Here is a 25,544-nt window from a genome sequence, read left to right on the forward strand (position 1 = left end):
CTTGACATGATCATAGTCATCTGGAGGAGACTGCATTTGTCCCAGCGGGAGCTCTTCAAGTAGTAGGAAAGCAAAACACTTCTGCTGGCTTTTCATGGATGTGGTGGGAGAAAATGAGGCCTTGCAGCAGTTCTTTGAAGGTAAGCCTAGTTTCAAGAGAAGCCTTAACAATTTTTAGTGTCAGCAAAAGCGGTAATTGTTTGGGGGTAACGGAGGAAGAAAAAATGCTCTGAAGCTCAAAGCTGTGTTTACACTAAGTTATTGTGGAAATCAGTACCAGAATGGTTACAAATAGTACAGATGTGCTGCAGTGCCTTTTTCTTTGTGCTCTGGCCAGAGTACCAAAGGGAAGGCACACCCAGCAAAGCCTGCAGTATGAGCATGGTAATTGCCTTGAAGAAAAACTGGGAAGTGACTGAGGACTCATTGCAATATAACACTTCTGAAATCTTAGTGATTTTCATGTGGTTAGAGATCTCGCTTCTCAGTTTTAGTGTGTCAGGTAAAGAGGGTTTTCTTTCCACTACCTGAAATGGCCTGATTGTAACTGGTAAAATGTTAGTTGTGTCAGTATCCTCAGGACCCTTCTGAGGAGTTAAATTTGGATATTTTTGTCTTTTGGTTGGGGTCATCTGTCCTGCCTTTTTCTTCACGACATTTTCTATTTAAGCTGGTCCAATTAGTTTCATCATTTTCTCTTACTACACAATTTACTTCCTAATAGATTCTATAATAAAATTGCATTTTTAGACTTTCTGGTAATGTGTTCAAATGCTTTTTACTTTTGTATTTTTTGTATTTTTTTTCTCTCCCTCCAGTTTGCACTTTGCTTTTTGTTTTTAATATGTAAACTATTCTGTTCTGAGCTGGTTTTGTTGTACTTGTTTTCAAATGCAGGTATTCACTGATCTCTAAGTTACCTACTTGGGAAAATCACTCGTGTAATTTGCTTTCATTCTTTTTCCTGCCCCTCTGTTGGCCTGGGTGAGAGGTGGCAACTGTAAGTTTTAAATTTTAATTTCAAGCTAAGACATTAAAAAATTGATCAAGGAAATACATTTAAGCTAAGAAATTTAAATTGGTGAGCTACAATCTAGGGCTGCTAGCAAGCAAATGTATTGTTTATAGATGGTAGGAAATTCATACTATGTTCTTTAAGTTCAGTTTATGTCATGGAGTTGAAAGGCCAACAAATTTTTTTGGCTTTGCTTTCAGCAACATAATGCTGAAATATCAGGCTTCTTTTTTTTAATTTTTTTTTTTTCCCAACAGCTGCATTGCACAGCTGATAAATATCAAAATAGTATTGAATACAAATATTACAAAAAAGCACATTTTTAGGAATCCTCTTGGAAAACATGACTTTCTAGGGGAGTATAGGTTAGGTTCTGTTGACTTTTGTGGCAATGGTACTTTGATGGTAGAGGGTGTGGCAGGGATTTTAGCTGTATGAACTCTTTAATGAGAATTGCTATTTTTAATTATATAATTATTACTTCAATTCTTTTTAGAAGGTCTTTTGGTAGTGTGTACCAGTGTGAGGATAGAGAAGCCCTGTTGATTCTTTTTAATTACAGGACAAACGAAACATCTTGGGATGTCATGTCCCTTCTGTAATGTGTGGTTCTGCTGTGCTCCATTAGAATGTGACAAAGGTCTGCTCAGGCCATGCAGCATGCAGTGATGCTGTTTGATGGCTGAATTTCATTATCTGGACACAGATATGTGTCAAGGCTGCAAGAGCTAATAATTCATTCAGCATGGAGTAGGCTTTCTTGCTTTATAAACCATAGGTAAGTCTGAAAAGGGATCAAGCTGAAGTAAAGAGGTGGTTAGCCCTCTTTTCCAGCAGAGGTTGTGTTTACTGAGCACAAAGCCAGTTCTAAGTAGTGGCATCTGTACAGCATAGCACTACAGCTTGTAGGCTGGCTTTGTAACACCTCAATGAGGCAAAATCTCATGAAGCAAGAGTCATAAATTGCTAGGGTTGATTTGGTGGTCTCTGTGATTAGTCATAGCAATGACATTACTTAAAACATTGTTTTTCAAGGCTATGAAAAGTTGGATCTTGTGATATCAAGTGGAGAATGGTGCTACTGAGTGCTTCCTCAGTGGTTCAGTTTTGGCTTACAAACACATCATCTGGCAGTTAATGAATCTATAGATCTGCTTGGTAAAATTACTTGACATTCATGAACAAAAAGAGTTCCTCTGCGTTGTGCTTTAGCTCCTTACAGTCCATATGTGTTTTGACGCTCACTGGTAAGACGAAATGGCATCTGCAGCATTGAGAGGGAACAATCTGAAACAGGATTATTTTCTCAAGGAAAGTGAGATAATGTTTGTTTTCCTGGCAATCACTTCTTTGAATAGTTGACAGACCTTTTAGATTAGATATGACTCTGGGATTTGACCGTGGCTTTTTCTCCTTCAAGTAAATGGCTTTTGTCTAGTGTTGCTGAGAGGTTCTATCATCTTTGATGCAGATTTTCTTCCTATTATTCTTGTTGAAGTGAGTATTTATAATTAAAACATTCTGAATTTTAGAGTCTGTAAGTTCCTATTTGTCAAGGGAAGGTCAGAGCTCCTGATTAGCTCTTCCACCTGTGTGTGGCAGAACAATCTGTTCTTGCTGATGTTATCAGTGAGAGAGATCAGATAGAAGGTCATCCTAGTTGCACTGTTGAACTTGGTCTTTTCTGTTGTAAGGTACTTTGAGATGTCTGAAATGTGTTTTGTCTGTGCTGTCTGTAATCTAAAGAAATCTCTTCCTTAGTGGAATAATCACCTCTCTGTATACTCATACTTCTGCATGGGTAACATGGAGCATAGATTAGAGTTTGTGGGAAATAATGAAGCCACCGAAGAGACATGCCCTTAAAATACAAGACACTTAAACCTCAGAGGTGCCACATAGCATTTTAAGGATGAGAGTTTGAAACAGGAATAAGAGATGAAATGGAAAATATAAAATATTGATGATAAGATTTGTTTCTATAGAAAATGTTACTTTGGGAGGAAAAAGTCTATCTTAACACAAATTCGCTCCTTACAATTTGTAGTAACAGGTCTTCCTGTAGTTGAATAACCTAGGTTGAGATACCTCCTGGCTGGCTGCAGCTGGTTTGTGCTTATAACCCTGTACTCTGCAGCTTGTGTCAATGACAGCAGGTCTGTTCCTGCAGCTCTGTCCGAATTGGAATGAGCTGAACTTTTATACACAATTCAAATGGCAACCAGTCTTGGAGTCCATTACCATGAAAGAAGGGCCTATAAGCCCCATAAGTAATACTTACCTTAGTGTAAGTCAGTGAGGTTCAGCTGGGTCATTGAGCCTGTATAGTGGAGCTCATAAAGTGCTGAAGCCTCTTTTTGTAAAAAAATGCTTATTTTCATGGTAAGTGTCTTTAGGTGCAAATCAGTTATTACTTCTCAAGCAGAAACATCTCAAGTTGCAAGGCTTTGTAGTAAACATGAATTTGTCTGTTCAGCAAGAAAGTATTACTGAACACTGACCATGTTCTCTGTGCTGTTTTTAAACCTTGAGCTGTATATAAGGATTGTTTCCTGTGTAAAGTAGCTGATAGTTTAACACTGATCTTACTACAGATAACTGGACTTGGCTAGGAGCTTCCTGGCATCCTCTTCTAATGTCAGGAAATTATTAGTTTAGTATTGATTTTTAGTCAATACTATTTCTCTGTCCCCCATCCTTCACTTTCCATTTAGATACCACTGAAAAAGAGGCAGCTGATTTAAATGCAGTTATACATAAGGCTACATGAAAGTGTTCAGAGAATTGATCAAGGTAGGTTTTTTTAGGGATTGAGACTTGGTCACAGGGCCATAGAGTCAAGCTGAGGAGCCAGGTGATGAGAGCCTCATGCCTAGAGGAAAGAAGGGGATGTCTGCCAAAGAGTAATTGCCAAATAGGCTGGAGTTCATACTTCTCCTTGGGGGCCTGTGGCTGGGTATTAGCGACAAGCTAGTTGAGAATGGACAGGAAACAGAAGACAGTGGTGGTACTGACAGGTTTTAGACTTGGGGACAAAACAACAAGTATCAAACTTAAGAAGAAATGAGAAAAATATATAACTATATGCAACCTGTGACTGCAGTGTGTGTTCTGCAAACATTTGTGTGTGACCTCCTGTCATGGCACTGGCTTGTCCTTTGATCTTCATCTGTTTGTTGGGTAGCTGGTAGTCCTCTGCACAGTGACACCAAAGTTGAATGTGGCACTCAGTGCAGACTCTTCCAGAGATGTCTGGGCACATTGCACCATAAACTGTGAACTGCAAGCAGAGCCAAGCTGGTGACTGAGGCTGCTGACTCCACATATCCTCCAGCAGCTCTTAGCCAGGCACATGGTTCTGTGCTTCACAGAGGCCTCACTGCAGGGCTTGTCCTGCCACATACACACAGTTAGTTCTCTGCTCTCACAAGCATGTAATGCCCAGATGAGCAACTGTCTTGCTTGGTGCCCATATCTGTTAAGTACTTACTGTGATCAAATGCCTGTGAAATGGATGCCACCATTTAAAATAAATTTGTATATGATCCAACAGGTCATCCTCTGCTGAAACAGATGCTAGTACCAGCATGTGATGCCACTGACCTGGAAATTACATTTACAGACATCTGCAGGACAGCAAAATGTGCCCATTTTTTGTGTACCTGCGTCACAAATATTCATTAGTGGTGGCCTGTCTTCCTGGTGTACTTCCTTCCTCTCCCAGCACTGCTTATTCTTTCATTCTCCTCCTCCCCATTTAGCTGTTCATGCAAAGTGGAGAGATTAAGCAGAAATTATATACACTTCTGTTATCATCACTTAGCAACAGAGCTAATATCTGAACTGTGGGATGTCCACTTGAAAGGCCTTGTCCATGTTTGATTTAGAGCTGTATTTCATTCAAAAGAGCCTGTCTCTGTTCTTGGTCAAAATAATGGATTCTTGGTTGTGTGGTACAGGAAAAACATTTTGTGTTTGACCTCTGGCCTCAAGTTAGTAATGAAAGTATATAATTCTTCATGAGGGTTTGGTGGTTTGAACAGGAAGAACAGGTGGGATAAAACAAGAAGTAGAGAAGAGAATAATTTTCCTGTGGACTACATTAGTAAAAAGGAGAAAGGTTTCTAATTCAAGGTTGGGGGACCTTACATTCAGACATGAAGAATGATATGATGAGACTCCAACAGGTTTGAGGAAGGCTGCCAAGGAAACTCAGGCTCTTTTGCACTCTCTAACTGGTTTTGCAAAGCAATCTGCTACTGCTTCGAGAATTTGTGTGTTCCAGTTTTGCTGAGATAAGCTGGTGGGCTGCACCTATTGAATCTGTTCTCTGGTGTGCATGGGACAGTTTTGTTTACAACATCAATAAATTGAGATGTGAGGATCCATCAGAAGAACACCTCCAAGTTGCTATCCCTCAGTGAAAGGCAGTCAAAATTAAGCCTACAGCACCAACAAGTAAACAATACCTAGATTAATCTATGACCACAAACCAATTTGGGAAATGTTTATTAGCAATGTGGATTTATGTATTGAGGGAATCCTGTGCAAGGTGGTGGATTTTAGGTTCTGCTTGCATGAATGTCCTTTCTGAGCACTGGATCAAGAAGGAACAGTATCAGACAAAGACATCAGAGAAGGAACTGAAGATATATTAGGGTAAGTGATAAGACAGTGATAAGACAGCAAGTGCACTGAAAGCAGTGACTACTCCTTGGCTCAGAGGCAGAGATTAACCTTTTGTGTTTTCTGCTGCTGCCAAGCTGGGGTCAGACTCTAGGGCTGAGCCTCACATCTCTGGCTGTGTGGGCTGGTCCATTTTGTCATGTGTGAAGTGGGACTTCACAAGAAACACTTGCAGCTCAAACAGGAATGTCAAGGTCCTTATCTTGTTTGCATTCTGACTGGCCACACCTGTGTTTATGGAAGGCTTGCTGCAGAGTAAGGCTGCATGGCTGGGTTTTTTAATGAGTGCCAGTTGACTTTCTACAAAAGTTGTCATGAATTCCGGAAACTTTATAGTCATAAAACCTGTTTATAGCCTTCAGTTACTAAGCAACACAGGACAAAGTACTGAACTTTTCTATTTGCTAATACATTTAACATGTTAGTGGGCTGGTTTTTTTAGGCAGAATAAGAGGAAGCCACCAATCAAACATTTTTAAGGCTTTATTTGGGCTTTATTTAAACTCATATGGTGGATTTTTAAATGGAGTTTTAGATCAGAAATTCATTGCAGTACTTGTGAGTACTAATGCACCAAGTGGATCTGTGTAAGACAATATCTGAGCTTCAACCCAAAAAACTGTTAAGACCTCAATGTAAAGGAGTTGGAAACTATCTTCAGAACCCTTTTTCTCAGTTGCAGACTGTGGTCCTTTATCATCCTGCTGTAGTAATTCCCCAAAGCCTTAATGCCGTGCATTCAGGGGTGTTTGTCCAGCGCTGCACTGTCCTCTGCAGTGCCCCTGCACATTGTTAATTACTCTGCATTTCTCATCATCCTTTTTCCCAGAGTGACTAAACCAGAAGCATAAACCTTTTGTTACACATGAGACAGCAGATTTGGTTTTCCTTTGTGTAGGACCATTAGCAGCATCACTTATTCTGAGACACTGACAATTCCCTGTGAATTTCTGTATTTTTTACTTTTAACTTTAGGACAAGATGTCCATGGAGCCTTGGAAAATCCCATGGTGGATACAAGCCTGTTGGAAGAATTCATTAGTAGTGACATAGAGTTTGGAACTTTGTAAGTATTATAGCAACATTTACTTCCTCTCCTTAGCTGCAGCTCTTGAATTGTTTTATTAGCAGATAAAAAGAATTTATCTATGCCATGATAAAATCTGAGTTTCAAGAGGGTTGTGGTTCTCTTGGCATTGTTTCTTGAAGCTGCATAGGAGGACTTAGAAAAAATTAACTACAGCCAGTAATGGAAATATGGTGGTCTTCTTATTCAATGGAATGAGTGATAATAAAGTTTGAGTTGATTCACGACTGTCTAGCTAATTGTGACATTAAATGCAGAGCTGTTACTTTAGCATTCCTGTAAGTGCTAATTTACTGTTTATGTACAGAATAAGTGATAAAAGTGAGGCTACTGTATAATACATTGAGAAAATAACAGAAGTCCTCCAGTTTGAAGGAAGCAGAGCTACTGTTTTCACCCTAATACTTAGAACAGAAACTGTCCATCAGTGTCTTTTGAGACTAACTTTAAAACTATCAAAGGATACATAGTGCAAAGGCTTATGGTCAGAGGTGGAAAATGATGCAGTATAGATCTATCAAAGACTTAAACACCAAATATTTAATCTAGACAAGTGTCAGATAATTGTTGTTCAAGGCAAAATACTATTAATAGTGTGATATTCACACTTGCCAAGAAGCAGAGCAAGAAGGGATGTTTTAAAAATAATTAAGCATGGAAGTTTTCGTTCTAGACAGATCCAGCAACACGTGTTTACTTAAAGTGGGCCAAATAGGCTCCTAACTGTTCTAAATCATGAATAATGAATTATTATTCATGCCCACATTACAAAAGTAAAGAAGAATGAAGATAAAGTTGTATGTAAATATCCATAAACTTTATTTTTAGAGTGACTAAACGCATTTTAGGTTAATGAGATTATTGAACTCCTGTATGACAACTTAAACATGTTATTATTTTTCTTTTATACATAAAGTATAGCCAAAATGTAAACAGGTATATGTATGCTATTATGTAGCTTAAGTAAATTAGATGTTATAGTACTACAAAGTACTTACATGCAAGAAAACCAAAACTATTATGTTTTGGAGGCTGAACAGGATTTTGCAGTAATATTAGAGTTCTATTTTGTTATTTATGGCATTAAGAACATTTGCTGAATCATTAGATCTGTACAGGTCAAATTATTAAGCATTTGTCTGTAGTGCAGAAAATTTATGTGTAAACAGAATAGAATCTCATAAAGGAACGTGTCAAAATACTTCAAAGGAGAAAAATATTCAAAGCCTCCACATATACATACAAAATGCAGAACTCCATAATATCATGTGCAATGAAAAGGGTGCTATTACCACCAAGGTCTTGGGTGTACCTTGAAATTTCCATTAAAGATCATGTTGCATCAGAAAGGTCATCAGCATTACATTTATTCTTCTCTTGCATTACATGTGAAGCACCATGTGATTTCCTCATCATTTTCCACAGTAATACCTTCCACGTTATCAGTGAGAGGAGAAAAAGGATTGCCATGTCCTTTGCTGAGTAGGGATTTCATTGATATACTCTTTGTAATGCAGAATCATTTAAACTACAGATTATTTTGTTTTCCTTCAAAAAGCACAGTATCAGTTTCAGTGAAATCCTAACTTGGACATATATACCCCTACTACCTCTTTACATCATAAATACTTTCTCCTAGAAATTGTCTTTCTATTTTAGTGAAATAATCTACATTAAAGCAGAAATCAAGTACCAAGGCAACATTTGAAGTGAGAATATGAACTGAATGTGCAGAAGGGAAGTTTTGGACTTTTATGGATGTATCTTTTAAAATTTTACAAAGCACAATTGGAATTTAGTATATATGGATCAAATATCTCACAGGAAAAAAAAAGAAAATGAAAAATTTACTAAGTATTCAAAGTTGAAAACAAAGTTTAGAGTGTTGTAGTTATGGTATTTAAAAGCATCAGAGAATCTATTTTGAAGGAAATGAAAGAATATTCTAGTGTGTAATTTTAAAATTGATTTTTAAAGAGGAGCCATGTGGTTGAAGCTAACCCAAAATGCAGGGTTGTGGAGGTAACACGTTAGAAGACCAGTAGCAATACCTTAAGAAATACACAAGCACATGTCAAAAGCAACAGGCAGTAACCAAAAATGAAACTGCTCTCTTTAATGCTATCCAAACTCAGAAATATAAAACCTGCAGTGGAAACAACACAGTGAAAATTTTCCATTGATGCTTGAAAATATTTGCTCTGTGTGTGTGAACATGCCTTTTATACATACGAGGATGTCTCTTTATTCAGCTTCTGAGAGAACACTCAGCTTTGGTACAGGAGGTGTGTCTCATTAGATTTCTGTCATCCTTCCTCTGCATCCTTCTAAAATGCTGCAGCATTTTAGCCTAATTGAGCCTAACACAAGCCTTAAGACTTGTGTTTCAGATCAGGCTTCAGAGCAGTGTTTGAGCTGACAATTCATAGGAAAGGACTGAGAATCCATTTCTTGAACCTCCATCTATTCCTAATGTAACAGAGGAAGCCTCTGTAGCTCCTTTGAATGGCAGCAAGATGGCATAGCATTTTCTCTTCCTTAAGAGAGATGAAGATGCCACAGATTTTTAACCATTAGTTTAGAGAGAATGGGGCTTAAATCCCTTGTGAGCACCATGTGTTGAGAGTCACTGGTGTGCCTGGAGATAACTGAAGAACCACTCCTGGGAAGGAGGATTGAAGTGAGCAGGTTGTGAAGGGGGATTTGGGTGAGAAGGGATGGGGATTGGGTCTTCCTTCATGGCAGAGAGGCAGCAGATGGTCTGATGAAGTGTAGGTGACATTGCTCCTGTGAGAAGGGGCAGCAAACATAGTGAGCAATGCTTCCTGAAGACCCTTGTCAGTAGCCTGGTGATCCCTCTCCAGTTGCTTTCAGCATTCATTGTTGCTGTCCTCTGTGTCTTGTTTCAGAAGAAATTAAAATCTCTTTTTCATCCCCAGGCAAAGCCAGTTGCCAGACTCCCCACCAGACTCTGGCTCAGAACCGTGTTCCCCACCACAGCTACAAAGTAGGTGACATGAATTTGGTCTCTCCCAAGCCTGTAGGAAGATCTCCAGCTCCTCTTGTTCTTACGTTCTTCTCTGCTTATTTCTCTCAGCCCCATGGTGTGGTGCTGTGTGGCCCGGTGGGCTGCAGCCTCCACTCCCGTGCCCATCACTCGGGGCACCGAGCAAGCTTCCCTGCAGGTTCATGGAGACCTACCCTGACCCCAGTGTCACAGGGTATCCTTGCACCACCTCCCAGGGCTGCTGCCTGAAGACAGAAAATGCGGTGAATCCATGGAATCATTCGACACCCTCCAGCTGTTTGGGTTTTAATTATTCATACTTCCAGCCTAATGCATCTCAGATTTCCGGGTAAATGATAAAGCTTTTATGCAAAGGGTGAGACATGCAAAGCCAGTAGAACTGGTTTAAGACTGGTTGTAAATCCCTGTGGGTGTAGGATTTTCCACAGGATGGCAGTGTTTAGACATTTTTGAGACACTTGTGGTTGAGGGGTCTTTAAAATACCTTGATCGAGGTTTAGATTGTGCATTTCAATTTTTAAAACAATAGAAGGCTAATGAGAAATCAACAGGTTTTCATAACTGGATTATAAAAATATTGAGGTGTTTTGCAATACCTGTTGTAGAGATTTGTGCATGAGGATCTTGTAAGTGTTCTAGCAAATACTATAAGAGAAAAGGAATTATCATACCTATGTAAGCAAGTGAAGCAGTAATTGTATACTATCTGCCATATTAACCTATCAATGACAGTAATTGTATACAACCCACCAATGTGTTCTGGATGCTCAATTATTTAAAATGTTCTGGTATTTTAACATTAACTGGTGAAAAGTAAAATTATTCAAGATAAAAGCTATAATTTTAATGCAAATGTCAGGAAACTAAACCCCTGCCACTTATGCACTGTATAAATTTTTTAATGGAATCAACTTCTTTATTAATGTGAAATTAAAAAAAAAAAAAAAGAAGTTTTGGAAGGAGAAAATCAGATAATTCAGTTTTGAAAACCCACCAACAGTCTCCTCCCTCAGCCAATCAGAATTTGGATGGCAGTACAGTTAAAATGAGATAAGAGATACCTGGGTGTTCCTTTGCTATGATTCTGTAATATCTATGTTTACACTTTTAAAGGAGTAATGCAACATGTATTTTTACAAAAGTATTTCTGCAGCATCAAGCAAAAAAAGGAAGCTGTCCCAATTACTAGGAGATGGGATTGATTCTCCAGTGCAGTCTCAGGATTCCAGACAAGGTGAGCAAATGTGTCAAGAGGAAATTTAGTGTTTTATGCTACAGACAAGTGAATACTTGAGGAGCACAGCTGGCTCAGACAAGGTATTAGTGGTCATTACTCCACTACCCAGTTTACCATTTTGGAAAACCAGGATTTATTTCTATTTGGCAAAGAGAAAGGAGCATTAGAGGTTCATGTTTCCTGAGGCTTTTCTTGATAGAATATTCTGCCCTTTTCCATATGTGAACCTCCTCTACAGAAATGGTAATATATTTTGCTTACTTTGCTTGGCACTAACTTGATTGGGCAAAGAAACAATTTTGGGTCAGCTGAACAGGGAATTAGTTGTGTGGATGAATAAAGGGATTACCACTTCCCATGATCTCCTCCACTCCATGTTTTGTTTTCTACAAAGTGTATGCATAAGCAAGCTTGGTAAAAGCTGTATGTTCTTTCCCACCTTCCCCATATTGCTTTGGTTCATTGTTTTATCAAGATAAAAAAACCCCTCATACCAATTGATACAAAAGACCTTATCAGGCATGTACAGAAATGAATCAGCTTCTGTGAAGTGTGAGGCTCACTCTAAATGAACAGTTTGTAATGGCTGGTTTACCTGAGGAATTTTACCCATATCTGTTAGTGAAAAATCTGAGTGGCTTGTTATTTCTTCAGAAGAAGTTATTTGTCAGGATTAAATCAATCTTTTAGAACATATTTAATGAATATTAATGGATTTAATAAGTTGCTTTTTCTTTAATATCTTTTGTTTATTCAGTGTTTCTTGGTTGTGACTAGTCCTCTAAGTTAACCACTGCTGAAAAAGAAGACAAGCAGACACTTCTATATCTGAAATTGCTCTTGCTGTTTTTAATACTGAAAGATATAGCTTTGAAACAAGCTTTCTTTGGGTGTCATTCTTAATAAAATCTCATTGACACATGCATTGGAAAAAGAGACATGGGTGAAAATGGCACGGGGATAATTTAGAAGTCATATGTGAATTTCTTCACTGTGGTGTTTTTATATCTGTCTGTCTATCTATCTATCTATCCTCTGCTGTATGTCAGAAGTGGGTGCTTGCAAATGAAGCTTGGGCCTGAGGTGACTCTGGAGGTTGTTTTACTGTGCTGTCACTGACTGTGGATGGATCTTAGTTATATGCTCAATGACAGATTTTCTCCTATCCTTGCTGTACTCTATTTATCTGTCTCTCTTATCACTTTCTCCTCTGTCTTCATAAAATGTATAATATCTCAGAGAATTGGGGTTGACCCTGTCTGTCAAAGAATTCTCTGATGTATAGGCAGAAAGCAGAAGGAGATCAACCAGATGTAGTGGTGAAAGGGCTATTGGAAAACTGTGCCTCCTGTAGTATATTCTTCAATTCAAACTTGTGGTAGAGGGAATGGGAAACAAATGCAATTATTTTGCTTAATTGCTTCTTGCAATGTTGCAGATGTACAGTAGAATTCTTAGCTTTTGTTCTCTTCCCCCCTCCCCTGAAGGAAACTATTCATCCTTTTGAGAGAGAGAATAAAAAATAGAAAGTACTACTTGTCATGTCAATCAAACATTTGTTTTGCAAATCAGGGAAGCTGAAAAATTTATTTTCTAGAGCAAGAGAATATAACACAATCTTGTGGAATAACTGCAAAGGTTAATCACATTTAAATATATATGCAATGCATTTATGATTTATATGTATGTGCATTTATGTAAATATATTTGTAAAAGTGTCTATGCAGAATTTTTTGCTAGTCCCAAAGAAATAACTGAATTGTCACTATCTCTCTACAGCAATTGTAAAGGACTGTGCTGCTGAAGTGCAAGAATATGACAGTGATGGACAGAATGCAGCTTTGGAAAAATGCTGTCATGGTCTTACATGGCAGCCATATCAAACTTCTCAGTGGAACAGCTTATTTGACTCTAATTATGAAAAACTGTAAGCACTGATGTTTGCACTTGAAAAGAAATGGTTTCTTCTGTTTTGTTTTTTTTCTTTTTTTATCGGTTGTAGTTTTGTGGGAATAAATGATACATTTAGCATCCCTTGTTCTTATTGGAAATAAGAACAGAGAAGGAAATATAACAGGTATGATGAAATATGAACTTGCAGGTTCATCAAATAAGTTGAACTTGAAACACTGGTTGAAATTAATGCCAGGTTTTCTGATTTCCCTTCAGGGATTTAGGGGCAAAAGAAAAGGGAGTAAATATACCTGGTAACCTTTGTTTATTCTGTCAAATGCATTGGGGCAAGTAATTATGAAGCATGCAGCACTATTTCCTCTGGTGGTCTAAAATATTAAAGGAAAACATTAGAAGTTACCAGTATTACTTCTGGGCTTATACAACTTAAGTCTTAATAATTATAGATATGCGGGTGACATGCAGCTGTTCAGTCAAAGATTTAGATTTTTGCTGTGTTAATCAAACTGTAAATACTTTTTTTTGGCACATGATCTGGAAAAGATCCTTCCAAATTCACTTTATGTCCCTGATTTTAATCTAATCATTCTAATATTTAGCACATGAACCCTTTTAACAAATGAACCCTTTTCTACAGCATCTGGTTAATTGTTCAGGATTGGTGCAATAAGTTTGTCACTGTCTACTCGGGACTTACATAGCACAGTAAATTTTAATGCTCCTCTCACCCAACCTGCCAAAATGTCTCATGGGATCTGGGTGCATATCAGTGTCATTGCTGGACACTGATGTTCCCTGTTTGCACACAGGAGATAAGGGCGTTGCACATCCTACTGTGCCCCACACAACCCTTCTCCTCAGATATTGATTGACATGACAAGAGAGCAGACCTTTACACTCCTTGGGAGCTGCATGGACCCAGAAACCTCCAGCTGAGTTTGTGATATGAGTATTCACTCTAAAAGAAGGCTTCCAATTCCTGATTGCTCTTTCAGTCAATGACTACATGAGGACTGTGTGCTGATGGTGGGAGATTGCTCTCCTGCCACTGCCCAGCTACTTGTTGCTTCCCATACACCTAAAATTAAGGTTCCAGACATAATTCTTTGTGAACAAAGACTGTGATGCTTAGCAATAAAGTATCCTAATACATGCTCTGTTGCCATTACTGTGGGAGGGCACTGAGGTGTTGTTTGCAGAGGAAGTCAGTATTATTTTTAAGTGAGGTCAATGGCAGTGCTGTTGTTCCATGATGCACTGTAAATACAGCATATTGCACAGATTATCTGAGTAGGGATCCTGTATTCTGTTGGCCTTAGAACACTCACATGCTTCTCATTGCTTAGTGTAGATGGATTGATCCCATGCCTTCAAATTGCTGCACCCATTTGAGGGGTATTTCTCAGGTTAATTATTATTTTCCATTTTATTCATACAGTACTTAACGTCTTAGTTGTTTCGTTTTCACAGCAAAAATGCTGTTAGTTGAGGTAGATTAATTAGAAAACATTACTCTAGTGTTTATTCTGCCATTCATTGTGTCTGCTTGGCACATTCTTGGCCTTTGTCTGGTATTGGTGGTGCTCTGTCCTGAAGATCTCTGAAGACTTAAATTCTGAATAGAAAGAAGAATTTGAAGTGTGTTTCTAGTAGGGATCCTGGTGTGACAGGGATATCTATAACAACCTAAAAGTTATTCCAAATTTTGCTGTACTGCTCGGTATGACTCGTCATTCTTTGTGGACTAAGAAAAAAATATATGTTTGCTCTTATTTACTATAAATGACATACTCAGAATGTTATTATATGAAATTGCTCTTTGGGAGCCATTGATCCAAACACTGCAGCTTGGAGATATGGACATTCGTAATTTTGCTTCTCAGGCTGCTTGCCTGTGTTTAGGAAAATAGTCTGAAATTGCATTAACAATATCAGCTAATGACCTTGCTGATGCCTAAATATGAAAAACTACTCCTTTCCCTATGAAATATACTAATTTACTATATATATATATAAAAATATACCCATTGTAGGAAAAAACTGATTAAGTTTTACTTCGTTAATAATGATGGTTTGAGGAGATGGTAGAATCTTCATTATCATTTTAAATATGAAGTAACACATGAGTTAGTAATTTTGAAGTAGGTAGTTTTCTCTTTATTCCCTGTCCCAGGTAATCAATAGTTGTTTGAAAGGGGACTTCTGTTCATAATTTATAAAACAATAATAAGGCCTGTATATTTCCTATGAAGTCTGTACATTTTGATATTTCCAAATAATAATGGAAGAGTAATGGAAATCCATCTTCAGTAATTGTGTTAATGAGAGGTTCTTAGTAGCATTATACAAGATTATCATTATCAAACTTTCATTAACAAGAAAAGCCAATGTCTATATAAGACAACCTTGCCATGTAGTTATTTCAGAATTATCCATCCTTAAATCAGAGGACTGGAAACATTGTTGGGATGGTGAGTTCACTGTCTCTAATAGAAAGACCTTTTGATACCTTTCCTTGTTTCCTGTGAATCATAGACACACAATACTCTTTCTCTTTGGTGACCAATTGTCCTTTGAAGAAATAAAATAGAGTTACTTTAGAGTTTGCTCAGAGTAGGATGGACAACTTAAAGTCAGGCTGGAGGGATGGTACTGATAGCTTTTTTTTTAAGCTTAAGTAAAGCCTTACTGGAATCCCACTGCTTCTGCAGAAGCACTTGCTGTGGGAATTTGTGAACAAAGTGGGGAGTCTTGCTGGCTCATTAGCTCATTGTTGTCTGGAGCACTGGCTGCAGACTGTGGTTTGTAGCACTGTTGTAATGAATGATTGAATACACTAAAAGGTTGGTTTGTGCTTTTAGGTGCACAGAGCTCCTTTATATCAGATTTGTAAGTGAGGATTATGCAAGCCTCTCAACCTCTGGTTTCCAAACATTTTGTTTTCAGACTAGAATTAGAGGACATTTTATACATGTTTTCATTTTTACACCTTTGGAAGTCTAAGAAGAAAATACTGTAGAACTGGTGATTGTAATGATGTATTTTTAGTCCAGGTTTGTCACTAAAAATCAGGTGGATTTTTGCAACACATTTTAAAAAAAAAGGAGCTCAAGATATCACTTAGTATGTCAGTACTTAAAGTTGCCATTCCTTCTCCTTGTTTTTGTAGACCTGCTGTAGGATATCACATTGTCACAGATAAAGGATTTAATTTTTCAACAGCAGATGATGCCTTTGTGTGCCAAAAGAAGAATCATTTCCAAATCACAGTTCATATTAGAATCACTGGACATCCAAAATATGTCAAAACTCAGCAGGGGAGGAAACCAATAGAAAAGTTTTACTTGAAAGCTTATGGAATTAAGGCAAGTGTATCTCCTCTTTGAGATTATTAATTTTAATTACCTGTGTAATGAGGTAAATAATTGAACTTTTTTCTTAGTAATTTTTTGACCAAGAACATGTAACTACCTTACGTAGGTTCTGCTCTCACATTGAATATCTGCACATATGCTTGAGCATGGAATGAGCTAATAACAGTCTGCATTCAGAAAGCACTTTTTCTTTTGTAAATTAATGCATTTTTCTTTTTGTTTTGGACTTTTTTTCTCTTTCATATTACATCTCCAGAAATACTTGGGCCTTCAGATTAGATACTAATTATCAATTGATCCAGCAGTCAGTTCCTCTATTAATTTCTATGTCATTCCATTAGAAATGGGTGCATTTTCACTGTTTTAGGCACAATTTATGTAATAATGTCTATTTCAATTTTTATGTGTTTAAAATTTTTATATTCTTGTCATTTTTGAAAATTGTTTTTGTTTTATAGGTGGAAGATCCAAATGAAACAATTGCTATTGAACAGTCTCAATCAGATCGAAGCAAAAAAACTTTTCATCCTGTAAAGTAAGATTTCTGAGAAAATTATTCCATTTTGTTTCAATATGTATGATTGTTTTGAAATAAGAAGTAGCTGTTTCTTGAAACCTTACAGTAGCTCTAAGCCAGTTTTCTGATTTTTATCCAGATCTCATTGTGGTTGCACACAGAGCATCACAGTAGTAATATATATATATATATGTAAAAATATAAAATATATAAAAACCACATTCATTATATATAATATATATATTATATATGTGTGTGTGTGTGTGTGTATATATATATACACAAATTCATTATATGTAATATATATATATTCTATATATATAATATATATATATATGTGTGTGTGTGTATATATATACCTGGTCACATTTCATTAAGAGAAATTTTCAACAGGTTTACAGATGTTAAGTGTGGCTATCCAAAATATTTATATTCAGTTGGAAACACTCTTTTACTCTGCTTAGAGCTGTATGACAGATGTATTTCCAATCTTAAAAAATGTCAGAATGTTCCTGCCCTATATGAGCATGAGATACATTTACAGTGCTTTTTAAGGGGGAGTGCCTCTGCTAGAAACATGCATGCAGCATCTCTCTGGAGCTCTGCCATTCTTGAGCTTTTAACTCACTGGCAGAATCAATGTTTGTTCTTCTGATCTCCAAATATTAACTTCCCTGCTCTTGTTTTCTTTTCTGTTTTAGAGTTGATCTGGCAGGGGACCAGACAACTAAAGTAACACTGGGACGGCTGCATTTCAGTGAAACAACAGCAAATAATATGAGAAAAAAGGGGAAACCTAATCCTGATCAGAGGTATTGCCATAGCTAGTTGGCCTGTGTGTTAGAAGTAGAAAAGAGAAGGTCTGCTGTAGAATGGAGCCAGTGTTTGTGAAAAATTGCTGCTATCAAATCTGTAGTTTTTTTCTAAATTCTGTAATATTTGGTATGTTCTTAAAAGCCTCTTTCTCTGCAGTCACAGAATGATATGAGAATAAAACACCCAAAACTTCATCCTCATGGTTAGAGGTAGTTTCAAGAAATCATAGCCAGAATAATGGCTGACAAAATCAGGAAGCAAAAAAACCCAAATAATGACCATATTCTTCAGAGACAGGAAAGCTTTTCATCTTTCAAGCTTCATTACTTGAATTTCTAAAAATTATTATATTCTTTGCTAGTTAGCAGTGATTGTGGAGCTTGTAAAAGCATATTTCTTAAGAGTGAAGGAAATACTATTTCTTTTGTATTTTAAAAAATACATTTAAAAAACCATCATCTGTCTTTTTATATATCAATAATAACAGCTATATATAAAACTTCTTTTCTGTGAGAAAGAATTACTTCAATTATTGTCTTTATTAAATCAATTTTAAATTAGATACTTCATGTTGGTGGTTGGACTGTATGCTGTCTCTCAGGACCAGTTCTACTTACTATCTGCAAATGTCTCTGAAAAGATCATTGTGAGGGTAGGTATAAGTTTGTATTACTTTCATGTAAAAGTATTTACTGTTTTGATATTCACAGGAGATTGAGGGATCATGATTCTTGGGGATAAAAGTTACCATGGAGTAAAAATGATTCAGGAAAAAGCCTACAGTTGCATATTGTATGAGTATGTTATCTTTTAATTATCAGAAATTTAAAATGTTATAAGTAGAGCTATAGAAGGATTTTAAAAGAAAGCTTGTTATGAGTTCCAGTACAAAATATATTGATTTCTCCAGACTTTGTTTTTCATTTGCAGTGAAACAGTTTACTTCACTTGCCAGGAATTTTGTAAAATCTTTCATTAGCTAGAGTCTTCAGTTTCCAAGGAGGATGAGAAGGAAAAAAAGGTAATGAAAGAAGGTCAAGCAGCTCTAGGAAGTTTAAGGCTTATAAAAAAAAAAAACAATGAAAGAAGGTCAAGCAGCTCTAGGAAGTTTAAGGCTTATAACTTTGCTTTTCCAGTGTGTTTCCAGAGTGTCCCACCTCTCATTTTGATGGCAGCAATATAGGTTTCATATCAACAAAAGGAAGAATAATCTCTTTTTCTCTTAACTGTTATTTTCAGTTGCCTGGTTTGCAGAAGGCTTTTCTTTCAGTACTCAGCTTTAGCCTACTGTTAGACTCAGAAAAGAGAAAAAACCCAGATCTGTAGTGTAACATGAGCTGTGGAGAATTGAGGTTAGGAGAGAGGGAAAACACAGAGTGCCAGGATCTCTTAACTGTTACTTTTCAGTTGCCTGGTTCACAGAAGGCTTTTCTTTCAGCACTCAGCTTTAGCCTACTGTTAACTCAGAAAAGAGAAAAAACCCAGACCTGTAGTGTAACGTGAGCTATGGAGAATTGAGGTTAGGAGAGAGGGAAAACACAGAGTGCCAGGAGTGGGATTGCAAGAGGACTGCCAAGGGAAGGTGGGGGCTGCTGAAAGCTTTCAGTCCTGGCTCCTTTTTCTTGTGATCCGTAGGTGGTGGCTAATGTTTGAGCTGGGCATAGTCTGGAGTTATAGTTATTTCTAGGGTGAATATTAAGTTTAGGGCTTAGAAAGATGGGAAATATGAAAGCTGCCGTGTGGTAGGACTGCAAAAGATGGAGAGGGCCTCTGGAAGATTGCAGTGCACTGAATTTTTTGATGTGGGTCAGTTGAAGAGCTGCTTCTTGTTTGCATGGACTCTTCCTAGCCCTTGGCTTACGGCTTTTTGATGTGGGTCGGTCGAAGAGCTGCTTCGTTTGCATGGACTCTTCCTAGCCCTTGGCTTACGGAGGGGAGCAGGCTTTGCATTTTGGCCTGGAGTCAAGAAAGACCAAAAACTGGTGTATTAAGTGGAGCTGGGAAGAGGCTTCTAAAGAAAAGTCAAGGGCTGTCAGAAGCTTTTAGTCCTGACATTGTTTTGTGCAGGCCATTGCTTGCATCCTTTCTGGCAGCCCATCACCTGCCTAGGCTTATGACTATGGTGTGGTTTAGCATTTGCATTTGGGGAGAGCAAAAGGGCAAATCTCCAGCATGTGGGGTGTTGCTCAGAGGTTTCCAAAGGAAGTTGGGGGCTTCAGATGGTTTCAGTCCTGGCTCCTTTTTCATCTGAGCATCCCCTTGCACCATAAACCCTCTTTCTGTAGTGATAGTTAGGTTTTGGGGGGGCATTGTGGCCTGGAGCTCCTTTCTGGGTGGAGCTGTGATGAGACCTTGAAAGCAGTGTGTGGAGTTCAGCAGTTTGCTGCATGGCTGAGAAGTTTTATCATCCTGGCTGCTGCTGCGGGTTTTTTGCTTCAGCTGGATGCTGAAGCAGTGTGTTTGCATTATTCCTGCATATATAGTTATTTTTCCTTATTTGTCCATTAATTTCCACAATCCTGTTTTCATCTGAATTTCTTTTTCTGGATATGACATTATTACAGATATCACATCATTAATAATTTGGGGAAGCTGTTGAATTTTCACAATTGTCTCATTCTTGTTACTTTACAAGATATATATTTTTATGTAAGATTTAGAAATTTACATTTCCAACTATTTTTAGTATTAGATTATTTTGGAATTTCAATGAAGAGGGCTCCTTCAATTCATGTTAGACAGTTTTTGAACAGGAATTCATGGAGTGATATTTTTCAAACCTGGCCACTATTTCAGACAGAGGAAAAAAAAGTCAGATCAAGAGGCTCTGGTCTGAAATGGTGAAAATATCAACAGGAAAGATAGAAGGGAAAAAAAGGAAATTGTCTACCTGTCTAACAGGGCTTCAGTGGCAGGGTAAAGCCAGTCAGCCACTGGCTACCTTAAAGTGGCAAAGCCATGCAAATGCACTGTGAGGAATAGCAGCTCATCTTCTGGCCCTTTATGCACTCCAACACAACAAAGCTACCAGCTGAGTGGGGCTTGTCAGGCTTATCAGATCATGCTCTAATTGTGACAAACAGTGGTGAGTACACAGTGCCAGGCCTTGTAGCTGGCAAAGCCTTGTGAAAGCCTGGCTTGTTTTTATCTTGATTGTGCTTTGGCCTGAATACAAAGTTTAAAAAAAAACCAAAACAACAAACAACCCAAAATGAACTATTGGAATAAAATCGTTTTCTTGTTACACACATTCTTGGTTTTATTGGTGTTCTTTAAAAGACCCTGTTTCCTTGACATGACATTTTCAAGATGAGTTAATTTAAAACATTACAGAGGATTTTATGAATCACGTGTTTAAACTCTGCCTTGCTTTCTATTTTCTGATTTCCAGTCTCAGCTAAAATTTAGTGGTAGATAAAGAATGGTTATGTGGTGTAATGTCAAAGTTAAAATTTGGAAAGCTTTGGGCACTGCCAATTTAGCTTAAGGTGCTAATAAAGTAGAATTCAAGGGAAAAAAGCACAAGGCCAGTGCAGTGTGAGCAGAAACCCTTAGAAATAATGCCACTCTGTTTTTTTCTGTTAGTGTGTTAAAAAGTTCTTGGATACAATTTCAATATTTAAGATCTGGCTTTTCATTTTCCCTGTATTTCTAATAGAATAATATAATAATAGAATAAACTATTGGAGTTACCAATATTGCTGAATGGGACGAGCCTTGGCTTGTCTGGCCCCTGCTGCTGAACCAAATGGTGGCAACTGTGGTGTTTCACCCCAGAGACACCTTTGGCTGGCTGTGAGCCGCAGCTGGGCATGTTGGGCCAAGCCCAGGCATGTGGGAGCTCCAGTGGAGGTGGGATGAGCTTCCTCTCGTAGAGGGTCGCTCCGCAGACTTCCCTGTGCCGGAGAAGCTTTAAGGCGATGGTGAAGGAAGGAGTGGGTTCTGATGGAAGGTTTCAATCCGGGGTTTTTATTCTGGCCCATGGGCCTCTGAATGTAGCAACAGCTCCAACAGAACTCCGAAACGCGTGGTCTGCTTGCCCTTTTACCCAGGGGAGAGGGGAGGGAAGGAATGCGGGGACCACCAACCAGGTATGGGAGAGGAGGTCTCAAGGGACAAAGGAAACCTGGATAGGCCGATGCCCCCCAGGGGTGGAGGGCATCTTTTGAATCTGCCCAATCGCTCGACAGCCTTCTGGAATTCCAGGACTGGCAAGCAGTACTTAGGAGTCAGGGTGGGGAAAGGAGGGGTGATTGACACACCTGGGGAAGGAGTCTTCAGGGAGAAACCCGAGGTATCTGAAGCAAACCATGACATCACACTGCAACAATAAACATTAGTGCATCTATACTGTTCTTGAAGCGAACAATTTAGAGAAACCCGAGGTATCTGAGGCAAACCATGACATCACACCGCAACAATAAACATTAGTGCATCTATACTGTTCTTAAAGCAAACAATTTCCTTCCAGGCATCTAACCCAGGGCAGTTTGAGAGCGACAGCGATGTGCTGTGGCAGCGAGGGCAGGCTCCAGAGACCATAGCCTACCACGGTCGCGTGGGCATCAACACGGACGCGCCGGACGAAGCGCTGGTGGTCTGTGGGAATGCCAAGGTGATGGGCAGAGTCATGCACCCCTCGGACAGCCGAGCAAAGCAGAACATCCGCGAGGTGAGCCCCGTGCAGCCCCAGGGCGCTTCTGGTCGCGCTGCAGCACGCGGGGGTCGCAGCTCCTGCATCCTGGCTGTGCTGAAAGGCTGGCTTAAAGAGGGCAGATGTGCCACTGCTCTGAGAACCACCACCTACAGACTTGGGAGAAGGCTCTCTGTGGAAGCTGGGAGTTGTCAAACAGAAGGGGAACTGGCAGTACAAATACAAATAGCACTCTGGTAGTAGGGAATGGGAAAGTTGTGTTTTTCTATTTGATGATTGTCCAAATGACTGTGTCAGGCTAGTTGCTCTCTCAGTGGTGTCCTAGATGCCATGCTTAATGTTTCAATATGTAAGTCTTGGTATTTTTCCAACTAGGTCGACACAAATGAGCAGTTAAAAAGAATAACACAAATGAGGCTGGTGGAATATGACTACAAGCCTGAATTTGCATCTGTTATGGGAATAAAAGATACCCATGAAACAGGTATAAAGTCAGCTCTGTTCCCATTTTTCATTAACATCTACTGATATTTATTGTGCCATAGTGTCTTTTAATATCCTGCTGTTTCATCCTCATTTTTAAAGTTGCTGCAATTTCACACTTTGCTGTGTATCTCTTGTGGTATAAAAATGCCAAAATTAGGTATTGCTTGTACTTTTACAACTTCTATTTCAATTCTTAAAGATGGGAAGTTTATTTTCCAGAAGTTTAATGAGAATGCAGTATGTGCTTACAGACTATTTTGTTCTTTCTGCAGAAAAATGAGAATTTTAAAGGTTTCTGTTTTTTTTTCCTTGTGGAATGGAGAAAAATCCCTGAAATCTTGGATCTTCCTACCACAGAGAAATTCTAGATAATTTTTTTGCTTTGGCTGTAGTTTTTAGAATGGTCAATGGATATGCCAGTGTGTTTCTTGACATTGGTTTTTGTAACCTCCTGAACAGGAATAATAGCCCAGGAAGTGAAGAGGCTTTTACCTGAAGCTGTTAGAGAAGTTGGAGATGTTGCTTGTAATGATGGAGAAAAAATAGAAAACTTCCTTATGGTTGACAAGGTATGGTCTTGAGGGAGAAAGTGGGAATGTGCATTTAGACTGTTCTTTTATGTGGGGAGCTGTGAACACATGCTGTGCCCCATAAAAAGCTGTAGTCCCCAACATGTGTTACAGAAATGGTGTTTGGCGAATCATGGAGAAAAACTGAACCACCAGCTGCTAGTAAAGGGCTGAATCTTTTAATGACAAGAAGTATCTATATGAAAAACTGGTTACAATTCTATATACACATACAGTTAAAAGGAAAAAGCCCTAACTTTTCTGAATATAAGTGGATAGTGATTTCATAGCATTGGTTCAAAAATTGGTACTCCAAAACATTATTTTGTTCTTAAGTGTTTCAGTTAATTAAGCAATGATGGCATTCAGTTTGTTAAATAAAAACTTCCTTACTCTAATCCTGGTATAACCTCTACATACCAAATCCAAGTGCTAGCTCTGTGTGTAGGGGCTTTTTTTCGCAATTTGAAATGCTTTTTATAGATTTAAAATCATATGCTATGAAATGGCACACAAAATAGTTACCATGCTGATAGGCTGGAAACACTGCTGAGGTATTGTCCTGTGCTCTCTTCTCCTCCTTTTCCAGTGGAAACACAGCTGCAAGGGACTGTCAGTCACAGAGTCCAGTCACACAAGGCTGCAGACAGCACTTGGCTCAAGGCAGCCCCTCTGCTGAGTGCTGGTTCACTGCATGCCAATGACCAATTCCCAGCTTTTTCCCACTTGCAGCTGATCATGAGAAGAGGGAGGTTTTAGAGAAAGGTGACCTTATCTGGATGATATAATGAACACAATCCTGGATTCATTATCATAATGCATTCTTTCATTATTCTATAGAGGTTTACATCAGCAAACTTGGAGAAAACAAAAATATTTCACTTGCCATCTTTTGATAGGCTATAGATAATTTAAATTAAATATTCTGGTTGGTATTCCGTATAAAAGAAGTATGAATTAGATACCTTGAATAAAGCTGTGGAAAGAGCACTTCTGAAGATACTGTTGGAAAGGAGATTTTTAGAAAATTTGCTCTGTTTGGTCAGGGTTCCAGCCTGTAGCTGATTTCTAGATACTAGCAGAAGAGCAATGGTAGGTGACTCCAAGTTAATTTTGCCCTTTAGGCCTTCCAGTTATATGCTATGACACCTGTACCATCATTTGCATTTTTGAATGCCTCCAAAATTTCTTTGAGGTAGTCTGGTTTTTCTTCTGGCAGAAGTTTAGGTTGGAAAATTGAGCTTTTGATTCATATTTCTTCCTTGCTGAAAAAGTATCGCACAAAATACCATCTCAGTGCCTCACAGCACTGCTGCTTGGGCCCATCATGTTCCCTTTCTTCTCTGTACCTTGGCTCTCTGGAGAGTGCTTGCCAGGATGTCTCCCAGGGATGTGACCTACAAATGGAGAATGCCTACTTTCTATTCATGCCTGTAGGGTATGATCCTCCTGTGTCCAAGCAGGAGTGGATTGTTACAGCAATAGCTTATTTGCTGCTTAGCATTTTCTTGACTACTTGTCTAGATCTGGATCTGGGATTACTTCACAGGCATATTGGTGTTTTAATATGATCAGATAATTCTGTGCTTTCTCCTTTTTCTTCTAACACTTGTGGCAGAGCACATGAATGTCAATTCCATGACCTTTGGGGTTTAAGATGTATATTGAATTCAGAGATTTGGAACATGTCTTGTTCAGGTGGAACATCTGATTTAAATTTCTGGAGCTGCCAGCTCCAGAATAGCTTAGCAGCTTGAATTACTACTACTACTACTACAACTACTACTATTACTATAACTACTACTACTAAATTTCTCTTCTTTCAGTTTGGCAGGTGATGAGACCCTGAACTTTTATTATCTCATATTCTAAGTTTATATCCAGATAAGTAGGGTGTTGGCTGTTGTTTTGTCTCTTTATCAGTTTGGAGCAGTTGAACTCTGTAAAACTAATTGATTACATTACATTTGAACCAGGGTCTGCTGCTTTCTAGAGAAATGTCTCAACTATATGCAATTTGGTTTTTTGAAACAGAATCTTTTCTTCTCATTCGCACTGTGCTCAGTACTTTGTCACTAGAGGGGCAGTAAAACTCTGATCAGTTTTTTTCCTCTCAAATAGAGTGTTCCTTCATTTTGTGAGAAGAGCAATTTTCTCAGCT

At 38.4% G+C, this 25,544-nt stretch overlaps 1 protein-coding gene across 3 annotated transcripts in view; it reads left to right on the plus strand.

Moving 5' to 3' along the window:
* The first annotated feature begins 4,657 nt into the window (after positions 1-4,657).
* The window catches only part of MYRFL (myelin regulatory factor like), a 36,263-nt gene continuing 15,376 nt past the window's right edge, over positions 4,658-25,544 (plus strand). For 2 of the 3 annotated variants that reach the window (XM_039703853.1, XM_039703854.1), the window contains exons 1-12: positions 4,658-6,767; positions 9,728-9,795; positions 9,886-10,144; positions 10,959-11,050; positions 12,833-12,980; positions 16,137-16,332; positions 16,800-16,876; positions 17,560-17,670; positions 18,236-18,326; positions 22,146-22,346; positions 22,704-22,812; positions 23,274-23,383. In XM_039703853.1, the coding sequence (XP_039559787.1) occupies positions 6,709-6,767; positions 9,728-9,795; positions 9,886-10,144; positions 10,959-11,050; positions 12,833-12,980; positions 16,137-16,332; positions 16,800-16,876; positions 17,560-17,670; positions 18,236-18,326; positions 22,146-22,346; positions 22,704-22,812; positions 23,274-23,383 (1,521 nt within the window). In that variant the 5' untranslated portion in view covers positions 4,658-6,708. Of the gene's footprint in view, positions 6,768-9,727; positions 9,796-9,885; positions 10,172-10,958; positions 11,051-12,832; positions 12,981-16,136; positions 16,333-16,799; positions 16,877-17,559; positions 17,671-18,235; positions 18,327-22,145; positions 22,347-22,703; positions 22,813-23,273; positions 23,384-25,544 lie in introns of those variants that run through there. The other variant, XM_039703855.1, reaches the window with a different exon arrangement.

This window comes from Passer montanus, unplaced genomic scaffold (assembly GCF_014805655.1).
Source record: "Passer montanus isolate IOZ18808 unplaced genomic scaffold, ASM1480565v1 scaffold17, whole genome shotgun sequence".
Taxonomy (NCBI): Eukaryota; Metazoa; Chordata; class Aves; order Passeriformes; family Passeridae; genus Passer; species Passer montanus.